General features: G+C 36.4%; 1 protein-coding gene across 16 annotated transcripts in view; it reads left to right on the forward strand.

The window, feature by feature from the left end:
* The window catches only part of cntn6 (contactin 6), a 195,345-nt gene that overhangs the window by 82,249 nt on the left and 93,849 nt on the right, over window positions 1–19,247 (forward strand). For 9 of the 16 annotated variants that reach the window (XR_015494062.1, XR_015494063.1, XR_015494064.1 and 6 more), the window contains exon 2: window positions 18,998–19,145. Coding sequence is in view for 3 of the 16 variants with exons in the window: in XM_087257905.1 (XP_087114031.1) it covers window positions 19,085–19,145 (61 nt within the window). In the remaining 13 variants the exon portion in view is untranslated. Of the gene's footprint in view, window positions 1–13,387; window positions 13,501–18,997; window positions 19,146–19,247 lie in introns of all 16 variants that reach the window. The other 7 variants (XR_015494065.1, XR_015494069.1, XR_015494067.1 and 4 more) reach the window with 1 other exon arrangement.

Raw genomic sequence — 19,247 nt, forward strand, 5'->3', positions numbered from 1 at the left:
CTAATACAGAAAACAGAAATCTAAAAGCAAATAGAACAAAAAAAGACAAAATATTCTCCAGTAAATGTGTACATAAACACATTTATACACATCATACATACACTACCTGACAAAAGTCTTGTCGCCTACCTAAGTTTTAGAAACAACAAATACTAATTTGCCTTCTAGTTGATCATTTGGTGTCAGATGTGGCTTATATGAAAGGCAAAGCCCTCTAGATTATGCTTATTTTACCGAAATAAAATATAATCATGCCTTTCTTTTTTATTAGAACAGTAAGGTCTGACTTTGCTTAGACAAAAAGTCTTGTCACTTAACAGAAATAATGAACAGTATAGAATATAAAGCCATGGTGTGGTGGAAAAATATTTAATATTGTTTATGACTCCCATGAGCTTGGAGGACTGCATCCATACATCTCTGCAATGACTCAAATAACTTATTAATAAAGTCATCTGGAATGGCAAAGAAAGTGTTCTTGCAGGACTCCTAGAGTTCATCAAGATTCTTTTGATTCATCTTCAATGGCTTCTCCTTCATCTTACCCCAGACATGCTCAATAATTTTCATGTTTGGTGACTGCGCTGGCCAATCCTGGAGCACCTTGACCTTCTTTGCTTTCTTTGATGTGGAGGCTGAAGCAAGAGAAGGAACGCTAACCTGCTGAAGAATTTGCCCTCTCCTGTGGTTTGTAATGTAATGAGCAGCACAAATGTCTTGATACCGCAGGCTGCCAATGTTGCCTTCCACTCTGCAGACCTCTTGCACGCCCCATACTGAATGTAACTCCAAACCATGATTTTTCCTTCACCAAACTTGACTGATTTTTGTGAAAATCATTGGGGTTCAAATTGCAAAATCTAGCTTTTGCCACTTTTCCAAAGATCAACAATGACTGAAATTGATGACAAAACTTTTGTCAGGTAGTTTACTTTGGCTGCACGATATTGGAAATATTATACATCGTGATATTTTGTTTATTTTGCGATATATATTGCAATATGAATACAATTTTTACTAGATGAGTTGAAAAACTGTTTGAAAAGAATTGATAATGTTAGATTGATTGGGATGATTCTGCATAAAATTTAACAAACAATCCACAAGTGTAGACAAATTCAATAAAGAAAAAAAAGGCGAATAAGGAGCATTTATTTATTTATTTTTTTTTTTTGGTTTTCCGAAGAGTTGAAATGTATTCAGATATACGGTAATTGAATAATCAAATAAAAAATAACACTTCATAGTCTTCGTTTTATGAACAATTCAATCAAATTAATCGTTATAATTTTTTTTCAAAGTTACAAATGGCACATGCTTTAAAAATTCCTTGCAAAGTCACAGGCCTCAAAAAATGCAAAACAATACATTATAATCCAGGCTCTACATGGTGTATACTCGCTATATATGCACACTGCAATATCCATGCTGAAACTATATATTGTACAGCCCTATATAAATAAATTCACCGGCCACTTTATTAGCTACACCGTACACCTACTAAATACTACCAGCCCAAAAAATAAATGCACAATAAATTATTATTTTTAAAATATAATATTAAAAAACTGTGCTTTATTATAAAACTGAGCAACTTACCTTGTACTGATACATCAATGTGGTTATCAATTATAAGAATAACAAAAAGTAAATATTTTTACAAAAAATATAATATAATATAATATAATATAATATAATATAATATAATATAATATAATATAATATAATATAATATAATATAATACTGCAATGCAATACAATACATCAAAGTTATTGGTGACCTTCAGGAAAGCTATAAAATATACAACCATTAGTGTCCAGCGTCAACATATGAGGGTGAAAACGATACACACTAGGGTGGTGGAATATTATTGATGGTGTTTATAAGACCCCGCGGGGAGTGTTATGAAATAGCCATTCGCTGTCACCGACAGACATTGGCCATTGATTGGAAAAGGATCGTGTGTCCTTCGATCACAAATGGCTTTACGCAGTTGCCAGATGTTTGCAGCCCATAGAAATCGTGTCAATAAAGCATTTTGTCACCTCGTCCCTGGTGTCAATGTAAACCTATTTAAGGCTATTATTCCTGGAAAATGAGATAATAAGCAGTAAGGATGTGGGTTAGCCTGATTTTACCAAGGATGCTGGTTGTTCTTGGGAAATGGAGATGTAATGTGGTAAACGTATTATAATGACCTGTTAGCATTTTATAGGTGATAAGGTCTCTGTTTCTGGTGCTGGATGCAAAACAAAAATGATAAAAAAAAGTAATAGAAAAGTAATTGAATGTTAATAAAAGTATAGTGTGCGTGCGTGCGTGCGTGCGTACATGTTTGTGTGAGGGGGGGGGGGGTTTATTTACCCAGATTTATTTATTTTTATTATTGAAAACAGAGTAAAACATATTTAAAGCTTGACTTTCGTCCTACTTAGACCAACAGAAAATAAAAGTGGAAATTTTGCTATACCATTAGCATTTTTTAATGAGCAAGATGTTTCAATGCAATGCTGATTTTACAAGTCCCCTAGTGTTAAACAATTGAGTTTAACCCTTTTTGAATCCATTCAGCAGATCCCTGGGTCTTTTAGTTTAGCATAAATCATTGAATCATATTAGACCATTAGCATCTTGCTTTTTTAATTTACCAAGACGGTTTATTAATTTTCCTATTTAAAGCTTGATGCTGCTGTGGTTACATAAAAATAGAAATAAAAAGCTGCTATATTGTAGTGTAATATGGCTAGGAACTACACTCTCATTTTGGCGGAATAATCAAGGAATGTTGTTATCGTAAAATGGCTACTGAATGAGTACAGAGCCACTTTTCATTTACTGGTGTTCACCATGTAACTACAGAAGAGTCAAGCTTGAAGTCTGCTTTCCATTGTTTTCAATTAAAATCTGGGTAAATAAAATAGTAATAAATAAATAAAACATAAATAAATAAATAAAAAAGTGGAGTGTTGCTTAATGTAAACAGCTAAAGGTCTTGCACTCTAACAGACCAATTAAACAGAATTGAAAAATATGCATTAAAGATTCTACAATCTTCTGACATATACAGATGCTAAAGTGAGGCTTGGTAAATTTCAGCTGCATTTATAAGGTCAGCAAAGAACCACAATTGAAATAAATGTTTCTTGACATGGAGTGGGCATGTATGTAACCATTTAATGAATGTTTGTTTTTTTTACTCTTAAAATCAATACTTGTGTTTTTTTAATCAATAAATCTAGTTAACTTTACTGTGACAAGCTTTTTCAGAACACTTTTTGCCTTATGAATTTGAAAATTGAGGTCACGATCTTGCGCTATGTAGGAAAAATATGAGCATGAGTCTTTTCTTCCCTGTTGTGCATATCCAAGCAGAACGCCCTCGCTCCACTGAACTAAATGCATTAATCATTTAATGGAGAGGTTGATATTTTGAATTAGTTCAGATTTTTTTTTTCTATATAGTTTCAATATACTGTTTCATTTTTTTGTTAAATAATTGAATATGTTGTTTATTATTATTATTATTATTATTATTATTATTATTTATTAATTCATTTATTTTCTTGTCAGTTTATTCCCTTTACTAATCTGGGGTCGCCACAGCCGAATGAACCGCCAACTTATCCAACTCGTTTTTACACAGCCGATGCCCTTCCAGCCTCAACCCATCTCTGGGAAACATCCACACACTCATTCACACTCACACACTCATACACTACAGATAATTTAGCCTACCCAATTCACGTGTACCGCATGTCTTTGGACTGTGGGGGAAACCAGAGCACCAAATGCAGGGAGAACATGCAAACTCCACACAGAAACGCCAACTGAGCCAAAGCTTGAACCAGCGACCCAGCGACCTTCCTGCTGTGAGGCAACAGCACTACCTACGGGCCACTGCGTCACCAATATTCACCTATATTTCATATCTAAATATAAATAGACTCAATATATGTATACCTGTGTGTGTTTATATATACATAATACAAATACACAGTACACACAGGCGTGTTCACGTTTTTTCAGATCCGATACTACATATTTTGTAATGTACCATATCGACGTCAATGTATTCAGGCAAAATATCTGAACCCAACTTGACTCTGAGTCGACTATTTCATTAAAGACTCAATAGTTTTAAACACTGTGCACTTTCAGATTTAATCATCAGCTGGATAACTTCATTGACTTAGAGCTGGGTTACACTCTGCATGGAAGTTCATTTTCAATAACGCATAATAAGGGCTCTTTAAATTGTCAAAACCAACTTTTATTTTGAATGCTATTAATCGTAACTTATTTTTTTCCCCATGACTAGTTAGAATCTACCTCCTACTTATGTTTGACTGCTGTAACCTTCAATGATGATTACATTATTTCTAAAAATAAATAAATAAATAAATAATTGAAAGTTCGTAAACTGCCCTCTAATTTGAATCTCTGCAGTATATTCCATTCATTTATTTATTCTCCCTCCAAAAGCTGTTTCGTCATACCCCTGAAAACGAACAGGACTTCTCTGCTCCTATGTTAGCGCTCATCCGTAACATCCACAGTGTTGATGCCTTTGTTTTATTATTCATAACAAGTCAACAGCTACTTGTTTAATGGTGTTCTCTGAGAGGCTGGAGAAACTGCAGACTGCATGTTTTCTGCGGGTCTCTATTATTGAAGGAGGGTGTGTATGCAGAGTGCTTTTTTATTAGGTCACTGCAGCCTTCTCTCCATCCACCTGCTGGAATGATCTGTCTTTTTTTGATAGCCCTGCTGGAGTCTGCCGGCTCCAGGAAACCAAATTACTCTGCGTAAATGGCCTTGTTGGTGTTAGCTCAGGAATCCAGGTCATGTGTATATGTGTAAACATAGCGCTCCTGAATCCACCCCTCCAGACATTTTTATCAAGTAATCTGCCGTCGGAGCAGTGCCCTGGTGGTTAGCGGTTGTGCGCCATCCATGGGTAGCTGTAGCATTATTTATACCATTACTGTTTTTATTAAAGTCAGCGTGAGGCAGAAATTGTGATAATCTTGTCTTCCCTGTTGTGTTTATCTGAGTAAAATGGCTTCTCGATGGGTGGGACTTTGGTCCACTGGAGATATTTTGAGTTAGCTTTGGTTTCAAATTTTGATTTGTGGTTCGTTTTTTATATTTAGTGTAGTTTAGTTAAGTTTAGTTTAGTTGTTTTTTAAGCATTTTTATTGAAATTTTATTTACATTTCATGTATTATAGTTTGGTTGTTTTTTGTTTATAGTAATTTTAAAGGTCTTCAACTTAATATTATTTTATAACTTTTATATTTTATAATAATAATAATAATAATGATAATAATAATAATAATAATAATAAAAAAAAATAATAATAATAATAATAATAATAATAATACTATTCAAAGTTGTTCATTATTATTATTATTATTATTATTATTATTATTATTATTATTATTAATATTATTGTTATTGTTGTTATTGTTGTTGTTGTTAAATGATATTTCAGTTTGTAATTTCAGTTTGACTGTTGTCTTTACTATGTTTGTAAATAAATAAATGAAATGAAATGATAATATATAGTTATTCTATTATTCTACTTTTTTTTATTAAAGCATTTTACTGTTTACAGTTGAAGTTAAAATTATTAGCCCCACTTTGATTTTTTTTTTTTACCTTTTTTTAAATATTTACCAAATGATGTTAAACATTTTCACAGTATGTCTAATACTATTTTTTTTTTTTCTGGAGAAAGTCTTATTTGTTTAATTTAGAATAAAAGCAGTTCTGTTTTGTTATAAAAACAATTTTAAGGTCAAATATATTAGCCCCTTCAAGCTATATTTTTTTTCGAAAGTCTACAGAACAAACCATTGTTATACAATAACTTGCCTAATTACCCTAACCTGCCTAGTTAACCTAATTAACCTAGTTAATCACAATGTCACTTTAAGCTGTATAGAAGTGTCTTGAAAAATATCTAGTAAAATATTATTTACAGTCATCATGGCAAAGATGTAATCAATCCGTTATTAGAAATGAGTTATTAAAACTACTATGTTTAGAATTGTGTTAAAAAATCAGCTCTCCGTTAAACAGAAAAAAACAAAACCAAACGGGGGCTAATTATTCTGCTTTCAACTGTATATATTAGCCAACACGAGTAGCAGTGTGATATGGTCCCACCAGTGACAATACATAGCCATATCGCACTGCTACAAGCGTGATACTGCAGTTTATACAAGTTCGGCAGCATAATCGTGTATATAAAAAAGAAAATCAAACACAGAGTATAAAAGTCCTTTTGTATGAGGAACTACTTTCTTCTACCATTCATTTACATCTGCAGCTGATGTCGGAACAGCAGAAACCATTACTAATTAACCAACGTCACTTTAAAGCTAGTATTTGAATGATTCTCTAGCGTAATGTTTAAAGTGATGACAAAACAGGTGATTTTGCTTACATTTTAAGATTTTAAGGTTGAACGACATGAAATTCCATCAATCTACAGAGATATCCAGATTGCAACAGAAATACTGGGAAATCACAATAGTCAACTATAAAAAAAAAGCCGAAGCAGCGCAAACACTTCCAGATTACTAATGTGTTTGTGATAAGAAAAAACGCTAAACACATGCGGGCATTTCTTCTTTCTTTTTACTGAAATAGTTTTCAGCAACACAAACAGGAGACTCATTAGAAACAAACAAATGGCCAATTAAAAGTAGTTCAGAGTTCTTGGCCAACACAAAATACATACATTGTCAAACATATTAAACTCAATACACTACAGGTTTATGGTATAAATGCAGCACTACAACACAATGAAGTTCTGCACAAGACTTTTGGCCAGCGGAGAAATTAAAATGGTCGTGCCCAACTGAGTCTGGTTCTCTCAAGGTTTTTTTTCTTCACTCCCATCAGGTGAAGTTTTTTTTCCCTCTCCGCTGTCGCCACTGCCTCGCATGGTTCAGGATTGGTAGAGCTACGCATCGATGAATTTGCTCTTCAGTGTTTGAACTCTCAGTAATGATTAAATCACACTGAACTGAGCTAAACTGAACTGAACTGAACTTAAACACTAAAACCTGAACCACACTGTTACAGTTACTGAAACACACTGTTCCAGTTACTATGACCATTTATGTGAAGCTGCTTTGACACAATCTACATTGTAAAAGCGCTATACAAATAAAGCTGAATTGAATTGAATTGAATACAACATACAAAAAAGAGAGATCGACTTAGAATATCACTTAACAGATTTATAATGATTAAATTATCAATGATTTCTCCTCTATAATAAATTGTTATGTGGTCTCTGTCGCCATCTTGTGGTCGAACATCAACCGTCTTTGTTCAGCTCAGTATAACAGGCTGATGGATGTTGACATGCTGTATCTCCGAAATTTTAAATAATTAAAATATGCACTGTCCTTATAAATAAACTGCATAGTTGCAAAATAATTATTCGTACCTAAAAAAAGCCTCAGAAGTATGTTTTTCAACAGCTGCAATATTAGTCAAACTGTAGTGAGTTTATTGAACTGCTGTCACTCTATGTGGACGGAGTAATATAGAAGGGTGAGGAGGCTGGACGAGTGCTGTTATTGCAGAATATCGCACAGCTATCAGCCAATCATACTCGAGAACCAGACAGAACTGAAATACAAATATTTTATTTAGAATGATAATTTCTAAGAGAGGCCCTAAAATTTCACTCAAAAATAAAAACTTGGGTGCTGACTGCACAGTTTAATAAGACATTGTTTGACCTTATTATTGACAGATATCGGTAACCTCTTAATCTTTAAATATCAGCCAAATCATAGATTTACAACAGTACAATAAAGTGCAATAAAGTAGTGCAAATGTGCACAGACTTAGCTGCTGTAGAGCCTCTTGCAAAAGCAGATAATCAAAACCGTTTCATGCCTCTTCTTCTTTTTTTTAAATTTATTTTTAATTTATTTTTTTTTTGTAATTTGTATAATTTTAGAGCATCTAAAATTGTACTATTGAGCATGGCACACAGAGTGGAGCAGGTTGTGGGGCAATGAGCTGGCAGATTGTGTACGGTTGAGGCTGATATCTGGTTGGTTGGTTTGATGGAAGCTGATGCACTGAAGGCCGTGTTGAGATTCTGTTCACATCGGCTAAACCCAGCCGGCGTTTGTGCCTCTGGCTTCTGCAGGCGGCTGTGAAGCTCACAAAAGGCTCTTTGAGGACTCAATCTGCTGTCAGAGTCACTGTGATTTATCTAATGCTGTAAATGAAGGTGGATGCTGGATTTTTATCAGCTTAGACTGCATTAAGAAAGTAAACGCTATGAATAAATGAGGAGCGCTAATATTTAAGGTTTAGGGAACGTTAAGGTCTGACGTGTCTGGGTATTTGGATAGGGTTTTTTATGACTATACTGAAAAGTTATATATGATTTAATGTGTGAAAAATGAATTAAATATAAAGTCTGATTTAATAAAAGTATTTTTTTTTATTATTATCATGAAAAGATATTTCCATCAAAATACCAAACACAGCTGTATGAGCATTTTATTCCTAAATGAATGGGTTTAAACAAATCAGTTTGATCTAATAATTCAGTGACAAACAATAAACGAAAGTCTTAAAGTCTTTAAATTCTACATTAATCAGCATGTTTGAACAAATCATTTGAGCAATTTGTGACTTGCATTTGTTGCTTTTATTATTGAAAGTTTAACACATTTGCTTTGGTAACTAAAATGTTCTGCATGGTGTGTGTAAACTAACAATTACGAATAGTTATCTTGAACGAATGGAAAATCAGTGAGTGCTTTTTTGTCTCACCCTTGTGACTTTGAATGCAATTGCAACAAACATGTTCCTCTACATCAGGGAAAAAACATCCATTTTGGTCATTCTTCCTCCAAATAAATGCACCCTGATATGGGAGAAATGCATTACAACTACATTGGAGTGTTTTGTCGCATTTTAGTTTATGAAGTGTGCTTCACATAGGTGAGTGGGCTTGACAAACCACCTGTTAAAACACTCTTCACTGCATATGCATTGGACACTTTGTTTAAACTTTAGCTCTTAATTCCTGGAGCACCAAAATTTCCTTTGTATAAGTTAAGTTTATTTATAAACTAATTTCGAAAGCATCACATACTAATGCTTACTCGCGGCTAGTTTCGCATCATCCAATTAATGATTTATCAAACAATATAAAAATTCCATATAACAGCTTAGTTTTGAAGAATCCCCTCTTCCACCCCTACTCCTTCTACTTTCCTAGATGGGTGACACGGTGGCCCAGTGGTTAGCACTGTTGCCTCACAGCAAGAACGTCATTGGTTTTAGTCCTTACCAAGCCAGTTGACATTTCTGTGTGGAGTTTGCACGTTCTCCCCATGCTCACATGGGTTTTTCTTGGGTTTCCCGGTTTCCTTCCACCGCCCAAAAACATGCAACCTATGTTAATTGACTAATCCAAGCACCATAGACATGCTCCTAGTAAGTAGGTATCTCTTAAGAGCATTCACTATCTGTTCATTAGCTACTACAGCAGGGGAGTTCTCGAGATCTACCTGAGCTCAAACTCCCCTCTCTCCTTGCAGATTGGTGGGAGCCCCGATCTTGAGAATCTAATGAGCTCAAGGCTCTCTCCCAGGATAGCATGCCAAACAATCTTTATAATCAATCAAGAGCTAAGTGTGAACTCTTGAAATTGTATTTTTGTGTGTATTGCCTCCTCTTGTTTAACCGTTTAATGGAGTAGTACAAACATAATGCGATTTTTGGATGTAGCAACTCAAAACAAAACATGTCATTGCATCTACAGATATAACCACAAAATACCAAAAAAGCCACTGAAATATCTTTGAAATCCATATTATTCAACTAATCTGTACTCTTTGTAAGACTAACCTTGAAATTCTTACAGGTAGAAGCACAATTGTGACGCCAGTGTCATCGGAGAAGCTCTTTTTCTGCCCTCATACAGCTGTACATTTAGCTACAAAGTCATGAAGTATTCCTTCCAGATCACATTACACAGCGGTGTTCCATCTTTTTCAGCACTCTCACCCACCATTTCTCCATTTTTCCCCAATGAGATTTGAACTAGCTCTGCATTTATCGCTCTGGACACAGGCAGCATAGTCATGATAATTCTCATCCCATTTCATAATGTCTGCTATGCAATCTCTTCATCTGCCGCCAGTGGAAGGGGGGAAGCACATTATCTATGGCAGAGTATTATAAGAGATTATCCCTGACAGATCTTTTCCCTCGCAGGCACCATTAACCAGGCTTCGGCCCACTTGATATTTCTACCACCTGTGACCGTCATCCGCTGGGCACAAGAATTATTGCCATTGTATTTTTTTCCCCTGCTCTATAAATTAATCATGTAAGGAACTACTCTGAATCCGGTTGGACAGTGACCAAGAAATGGTTCCAGAGACATCATGCATCATTAAAATGCCTGCATGCCTTTTGACATAGAGATAACTCTTACCGTTGCCCCAGTCTGGTTTGATGCATACTTTAATGCCGTAGACAGAAACAGGAGGCCTTTTACCTTACATTGAAATGTGTGATAGACCTGGATGGATGACAAAAAGACAACTGAAGGGAACTGCTGATGAGGCTGAAACTTAAATTAGTATTGATTATTTAGTTGTATATGCTTTTGTTGCAGACATTTTATTTGCATCAGTTTAAATCCTGTTTTTAGAATTAAGCGTTTTAAAAGTCACGTCGATCAGTTGGTTTGTCTAAAGCTGACATACAAGCGATCTGCTAATGAATTGAGGCTTTAAAACTGTCCAGTGTTTACTGTATCTCTGGTTACACTCAGTAAACATCGGTGAGTTCTGTGAACCGATGACCTTCACGGCCAAGCACAGTCATTTCTGTTGAGCACATGAACACAATGACAATTCAACGATGTTTAAGAACGTGCTCAACAGCGCTCAAATGTTCACAGGACGTTTTTGAAATTTCAGCAAGGTCACTGGTTCAAGCCTTGGCTGGGTCAGTTGGCGTTTCTCTGTGGAGTTTGCATGTACTCCCCATGTTGGCGTGGGTTTCCTCCAGGTGTTCTGGTTTCCCCCACAAGTCCAAGCACATTATGTTCAGGTGAATTGGGAAGGCTAAATAGTCTGTAGTGTATGTGTGTAAATGAGTGTGTAGAGGTGTTTCCCAGTGATGGGTTTTAGCTAAAAGGGCATCCGCGGTGGAAAACATATGCTGAATAGGTTGTCGGTTCATTCTGTTGTGACGACCCCAGATTAATAAGGGGACTAAGCCGAAAAGAAAATGAATAAATGAATATTTATATACACACACATACATATATACGGTTATGGGTTACTGATTTTCCGGTATTGAAAAAAATACCTGTATGTTTTGTGTACAATGTGTGGTTTAATGCATACTTTAATTATATAGACAGAAACAGGAAGCTTTTACCTGGCTTTGAAATGTGTGTGAGGCCCAGACGGACGACAAAAAGTGAGCTGACCTCTCTGGAAATGGGGACTGCTGACGAGACTGAAACATAAATTAGCATTGATCATTTTTGCTCAACATGCCACGTTAATGACTTGAGCCTTACAGGGCTTGTTAGACATCCTGTGGAAATAGATTATAATGGTCTTACTGGCTGTCCCAGAAGTGCGGCAACTCCATTGTTTTACAAATGGTTCTCGGTACATCCAAGGACAGCGTTTTTAGAGTTGTTAATGTTGGGTTTCTCCACGCCCTAATGGCCACAAATGCATTTATTTTAAAGATTTTATTTCTTTAAATACTTTAAAGTGTTTGTTTTGGCTAACGCAAATGCAATGTTTTACAGTTTTGCTCAAGTTAGCAAAAAGCTCAGAATCTTTGCATTTGGAGCACTAAACCTTTCATTATAAACCAAAACATGAAGACAAAAGGTTAAATATATTGTTACCCTGCAGAAAATAAAGAATAACGCATATTAGGCTGTTAAAAATAGCTGTGTATGCAGTTTTTCTAAGAAATTAGAATTTTTTTAAAATAACCAAACTAATATATAGGTGTATAATCATGGTTGTGTACTTTGTACACATGTATGTTCTAGGGATGTTCATTCCAGTTAAAAGCCAACTGACAGCCACTACTCGTTAACTGAATATTAACCTTTAACTGGTCTATTTTCTGTCTGACACATTAAATATTGTATTTTAAAATACTGATTAAAAAGGCCAATACATTTACATAACAACATTCACATACCTGCAGTGTTTCCAACAGCTTAGAAAAACAGAATAAACTGTATAATTTCATTTCTATCGGCTTATTCACTTTGTTAATTCGGAGTTGCCACAGCGCAATGATCGCCAACTTATCCAGCACGTTTTTACACAGCGGATGCCTTTTCTAGCCGCAACCCATCTGTGGGAAACATCCACACACACTCATTCACACTCATACACTATGGACAATTTAGCCTACCCATTTTACCTGTACAGCATGTCTTTGATCTGTGGGGGAAACAGGAGCACCCGGAGGAAACCCAAGCAAACGCAGGGAGAACGTGCAAGCTCCACACAGAAATGCAAACTGACCCAGCCGAGGCTCGAAACAGTGACCTTCTTGCTGTGAGGCGACAAAACTACCTACTGCACCACAGCGTCGCCATAAGCTGTATAAAATTAGTAAAATAAGTAGTCCCATCTTAGAAATTTTTTCACTTAAATGACCGATTTAGATAACAAAACAAAAACACTGATTGAATCATTTTTTTTAAGAAACAGCATGGGCTGTTTTTTTCCTAATCATGTTTTTTTTTTCTTTTTTTTCTTCGTCATTTAAAAATATCAGACTACCTCAAATCGATGTGCACTTAAATAGGGCTCCGCTGTTAATCTTATATCCTAAACCTCTGTCAACTTTTTAATAGAAGTCATTAGTTTAAATTTTATGTCTTGGGCGTTTGCTTTTACTTTAGAGCTTGTGTGTTTTTATTTCCTCTCTCACTTGTGGTTATTGTCAAACGAGTCAACACATATGTGTTGCACCTTTATGCAGCCAATTAAATAAAAAAAAAATGTTTAATAATTTAACTGATACTATTACTCAGTTAAAATGCACCCTTTTGTGAGCATCCCTAGTATGTACTTTGAATCTCAATGTATTGAACTGTGTACATTGGGGTAATAGTAAGCAATAGTTGGGGTACAGTAAGCATCATGATGTGGGGATGCCTCTCTTACTTCTGTACATTGTTGGGCCTATTCATCACATTCCAGGCATCATGGATCAATTTGAGTACATCAGAAAACTGATCAATATACCGAAGAAGAAATTTCCTTGAAATTACTGTTTCAACAAGACAATGACTCCAAACACACCAGTAAGTGAGCTATGTTTTGGTTTCAGACCATCAAGATAAAAGTAATGGAGTCTCCAGACCATAACCCAATATAAATCATGAGGGCGGACATCAAAAATGCTGTTTCTGAGGAAAAATCAAGAAATGCAGAAGGATTATGGTGTGTATATTAAAGGTGACAGAATTTAGTCAACCCAATGCAAAACAGATGTGAAGCCATGTTTTTACAACCACATGTTAGTCCAGTAATTCACACGAAAGCTAAATCTTCAAGCATTTTTCAGCTAATATAGTGAATATTAGCTTTAATAGCATTTGAATTAGCTTTCAATAAAAGTGCAGTCACAATGATCACAAAAAGCAAAATGAAAAATACCCAAAGAGATCCATAAGGATGTTCAAGTGATTAAAAAAAAAAAGTTTCATTTGCGCATAAATGTCATTTCAATGCTTTTTTTTATGATGGTAAATCAGAGCGGCATATCAGTTATCTAATGCAAGTGTGTTAAACACCTCAAAGGACGGTAGTGCAAGAAAGAACAATTGAATGAAGTGAAGTTTATTCATAAACTAATTTCGAGAGGATCACGTGCTTATGATTTATCACGGCCAGTCTCGCATTTGCTAATCACTAATCTTCCAATCATATGAGCCCTAAGCCACTATAAATAGCCTCAGTTTTCAGTTCACTTTATCTTCGTTTGGAAGAAACCCCCCTCCTCCCCTATTCTCCTCCTTTACCTGTGATTGGATGGCACGGCGGTCCAGTGGTTAGCACTGCGAGCCACACAGCAAGAATACTGCCGGCCCTAGTTCCATAGGACCGGTGGGTGTTTCTGTGGGGAGTTTGTATGTCCTCCCCGTGTCCGTATGGGTTTTCCCCGGGTTCTCCGGTTTCCTCCCACCATCCAAAGACATTCAACATACATAACAATCAAGCTTGTCTAATCCCTTACGTTCCCTTAGCTACAGCAGCAGGGGAGTTCTGAGATCCACCGAGCTCGGGCTCCCTTCTTGCTCTGCCAACGGGAGGAAGCCCCGGGCTCGAGGAGCCCTTGAGCTCGGGGCTCTCTCCCGGGACAGCATGCCAAATAAGCTTTGTAAATCATCAGCTAAGTGTGAACTCTTGAATTGATCTGAAGAAGTACAAAAACAGGTCGCATGCAGGGAATCAGATTTTGCGGGTCAAATTAAGTTCTTCCCCATCGCGCAGCTATAGTTTCATCCTCTGCTTCGCAAACTCACCGGTTATAGATCACCCTCATGCATCTCATAAGGAAAGACATCAAACAAATATCCGGCTATTGACCTGTCCTCCCAGACTTGATTGAGACTCATAGCGGGCTGCAGGAGCAGAATGACAAACAAAGGAGGCAGGAGGTTAAAAAAATGGAAACCAAATCGATAGAGATGACTGAAATGACGAAGGACTTGAAGGTCAGAGCTCGTGGTCCCTTAGAGTAGATAATACAGGGACATAATCAATCTCGTCTAATTTAATCTCTCCCCCATCTCATACCTGATCCACACTCATTTTTTTTCTTTCCATGGTCGGGTCTTTTCATTTTCTGCCCAACGACTTGGCTGCATTCTGATATTACAATGGTCGATGAAATAAGTTTGCTGAATGGGCTGAAGAACAATGAAAATCATGCTGGCGCACCATATGCTGATTATTCAGAACAATATTGATGCTTTGAGATAATACAGATGTTTTGAAACGTTTTGGTGCTGAAGTATAATGGTTTTGACAAAGACAACAATATAATGATTTTGCTCAGGCTTATTCCTGTCTTTATTGCTTTAGAAACTAAAATTATACTAACATTTTGAAATGGTTCTGATGCAACAAAGCAATGTTGTTTCAAAACATAAAAAACACTATGTTTTAAAAAGAGAGATTGGTGGTTTACATGTTGATGTTCAAAATAATAATTCAGACGAAACCCAGCGGGCACCTTGGTGTCAAAACAACATAAATAAACATAAAAAAAAAACATGTAAAAATGTTGTTGTGTTTTTGACGCCAATGTTAGATGTTAATTTGATGTCTTTTTGACCACAAATTTAGACAATTAACATTGAATCAATTGGATGTTAACTGTCTATCTTGTTGTAAAAATGACATCAAATTGACATCTAACATTGGCGTTAAAAACACGTTAACATTTGAATTGCAGGACTGCATTTCTGATGTGTTTTTTAAGCCAGTCTTATATGACGATTTGATTTCATTTTGACATCATGGTAGTTTACATGCATTGTATGGATACAAAATGTAAACTGGTAATAGAGGCTTTCAGATTATTAACATTTTTACTACTTTTTGTGCTGTTATTTTAGCTGACACAAGGGCATCAATATGTGGATGTCAAATGGACATGAACGTTTTGACATCAAATCAATTCAATTAATTTTTACATGTTTTTTACATCGCTATAGATGTCAATTTGATGTTGTTGTGACATCAAGGTGCTCTCTGAAAACGTCGACCCCAACCCCCCCCCCCCATCCCCCCCCACCCCCCCCCCCCCCACCAACTCTCTAAGTAAAAAAAAGGTATGATAACCTTGGATAAAAATATTATGGTTTCTTGGTTAGAAAGGAGTGGTATTTGGCGGTTTTAAAACCTTGACTTTTCCAAACTGTGGGATACCTTAAAAGCAGTTATCTTCCCATGACTTACAATGTTGATTCTTCAAAGCAACCAAGTTGCACTCTCTGCAGCCTGTAGCATAATGACATACTGGATCAGGTCCAATAAGTATTAGATATTGTAATGCCCTTGCTACTGTGATGGTTGGGTTTAGTCAAAGACTATAGAATACATGTCACTCGTATAGCTTTGAATGGGGATTCAAGAGTTCACACTTATCTGATGATTGATTGTAAAGCTTGTTTGGCATGCTGTCCCTAGAGAGAGCCCTGAGCTCATAAGATCCTTGAGCCCAGGGCTCCCTCCTGTTTGCAAGGCGAGAGGGGAGTTTGAGCTAGATCTCAAGAACTCTCCTACTATAGCTAATGAACAAATAGTAATTGCTCTTAAAAGATAAATACTTACTAGGTGCATGCCTATGGTGCTTGGATTAGTCAATTATTTTAAGTTGCATGTTTTTGGACAGTGGAAGGAAACTGGGGAACCCAGGATAAAGCCACATGAGCATGGAAAGAATATGTAAACTCTGCACAGAAACGTTGGTTGGTTTGGTAAGGACTCAAACCAGTGACAGTCTTGCTGTAAGGCAACAGTGCTAACCACTGGGCCACCTTGCCCCCTATCTAGGAAAGGAGGAGGAGGAGTAGGGGGGGAAGGAGGGATTCTTCAAAATGAAGATGGCTGTTGTATGGAACTTAGGGTATTTATAATGACTTACGAATCGCCTGATTACTGAGTCATAAATTGGATAATGCAGGACCAGCTGCAAGCAATCATAAGCATTTGATCCTCTCGAAATTAGTTTATAAATAAACTTCACAAAGGGTAACTTTTAATATGGCAAATAAAGCCACGCCAACTAGTATAGGAGCCAATCTTCAATCGTTATTAATCGTTACTGACGTTTCTCCAAGGGAAAAGCTCAGATGGGAGAGGTGGCTTTTACAACAGTTTGGTGGTCAACAAGCACACTGGAATCTCAGCAAAAATTTGCTTCACATACATAAGAAATACATTCACATAAAGCTTAAAAATCTCCACTTTTAAATGAACCAAGTGCACTTGAAAACAAAAGTTTTTTTGATTTTGTAATCTGTGTGAAATGAACGCAAGTTACAGTTTGTCCTGTCAAATGCACGTCACATGACAGCAACTTCTCAAACACCCACAAACTTGTAAACATAGAGTCGCTGTCATTTCTGGAGGAGATTCTGCATTAAGAAGTTGTGAATTACTTCAGAAGACCAGCTCAATCTGACAAAGCATTATCCAGAGGATGATCATGTGTAACACAGCCAGAAATCAGGTTGATGTCGTAATCTCATTCATTTCGAGTGCGCATGTGCATTAGCTTGGGCAACCTGAAAATATGCCAATTTTTTTTTTATTTTTCATTCAAACTTTTAGAAATGAAACTGAGACAGTTGTTTAATTTTATTGGTGATTCCAAATATGTATTGTAATCATAAGCTTGGCAAACAGTTTTGGAGAATTTCATATTTCCCCATTCAGAAAGAATGCACAAGCATACTACCCGAGAGGCATTTCAAAGATGGCAGCTGAGTGAAATGCCTTAAAGGGGCTTAACTGTGAGCTCTTGATTTAGGGTTGGGGTAGACAAATCAAATCACTTTTATTGTCACATCTTCAGCAGCACGTGTGCTATGATGAGTGAAAAGCAAATACAACGACAAACGTTAATAACACACAATGTAATGGGTAATTTACAGCTACAGGCTGGAGGACATACTACTAATACTACTACTACTACTACTACTACTACTAAAGCAACCGCATTAGTTTAAAACAGATTTGATGTTTCAAAAAAGATATTTTAAACAAAAATGTTTGCCAAGCTGAATTGTATTTACAAAAAGTGATCATTTAAAAAGAAAACCAGATCTAAATATTTTTGGCACTTCAAAACAATGCTGACGTGTCCTCGTTGTTTGAAAAACTGTTTTAAAACTTCAGAGTATGCTTTGAAGCTAATATGGTGGCTTAAAACAATATTGAATTTTTCAAAACAAGATGTTTCAAAACTGTTGATGCTTCAAAACAAAAGCGATGCTTCAAAGTAAATCAGATTTTTCAGAAGCAGTACTGACTTAACAATATTGACAATGCAAGGCTGGTTATTGCATTCGCAGAAAATGAAAAAAAAAAAAAAAGATGAATGCTGAACATACCGTATTAAGATGACTTATTTGAAATGCGATGTTCCCAGTGTTTATATGTTCCTCATAAACCACAAGCCTTCCTGCGCTTAGAAATGTCAAAAATATTACGCTCATTTGCCAGACATTTGTTACAGTTTGACACTTAAACCGCGCGTCCCACCAGGGCCCATATTTGTAAAAGCCAAAGCGGCGGCTTTGACCCTCATAAATTAAAGTGGGTATTCGACAACTCTGATGTGCTTTAAAGAGTATTGAATTCCTGTGAGCTGGATGAATTGCAAGCCGCCGTGTCTTGAAAAGAGGGAGGGCTGATGCTGTATAGCTTACTCCTCTATCATATTCACTGCCCTTTCAAAGTGTATCACCTCCCCTATCGAATCATAATCCTGTTCTGAGATACGCCGACCTGAAAATGAAATATGTTTGCAGGTTTGTAAATGTATCACAAGTATTTTTTTTCCCAGCGTAAGTGTGCAGAACCAATACTTTTAGCACAATCCAAACATTGCCTTTGGCAGCTGAATATGTGTTCAGGTTTTGCTGCCGTAAGCCACTGTGGATTTTTTTCATATCTCTCTTAGGCCTGCGCTTCTGTCTGTCTCTCCCTCTCCAATTCCCTCATCTCCTGAGAGATATATTGAGGGTATTCTCAGTGTCCTCGCTGCAGTTGATCAGCTGTGAGGCACAGAATCCTGTCTGTCCTTATTTGGATGAATGAATTATTAATATTTCACCGCTTTATCTAAAGTTACTGCTCCTCTTGCTTGTGTTGTTTTGTTTTCTAATCTTTTTTTTTTTCCTTTCTCTTTCTCATTCCACAGCCAACAAAGCTGACTTTACATAGGAAAAACACAGCTCTCTCCTCTTGCAGTTGAATGGAAATAAAAGGGATTCTGTGACCTTGGAAGATGAAGATGTTGTTGCCATGGGAACTCTTAATCCTGCTGTCACTCAAGAGCTGCCTAGCAGGTACGATTTCCCCCAAGTTGCCTTTGATAGCTCACCTGTTCTGCATAGTCCCCACTTCAGCAGGGAGAGTGGCTTTTCATTCCTCTGTCTAATCATTTTCAC

This window comes from Danio rerio, chromosome 6, assembly GCF_052040795.2.
Source record: "Danio rerio strain M-AB ecotype USA chromosome 6, GRCz13ab, whole genome shotgun sequence".
Lineage (NCBI taxonomy): Eukaryota > Metazoa > Chordata > Actinopteri > Cypriniformes > Danionidae > Danio > Danio rerio.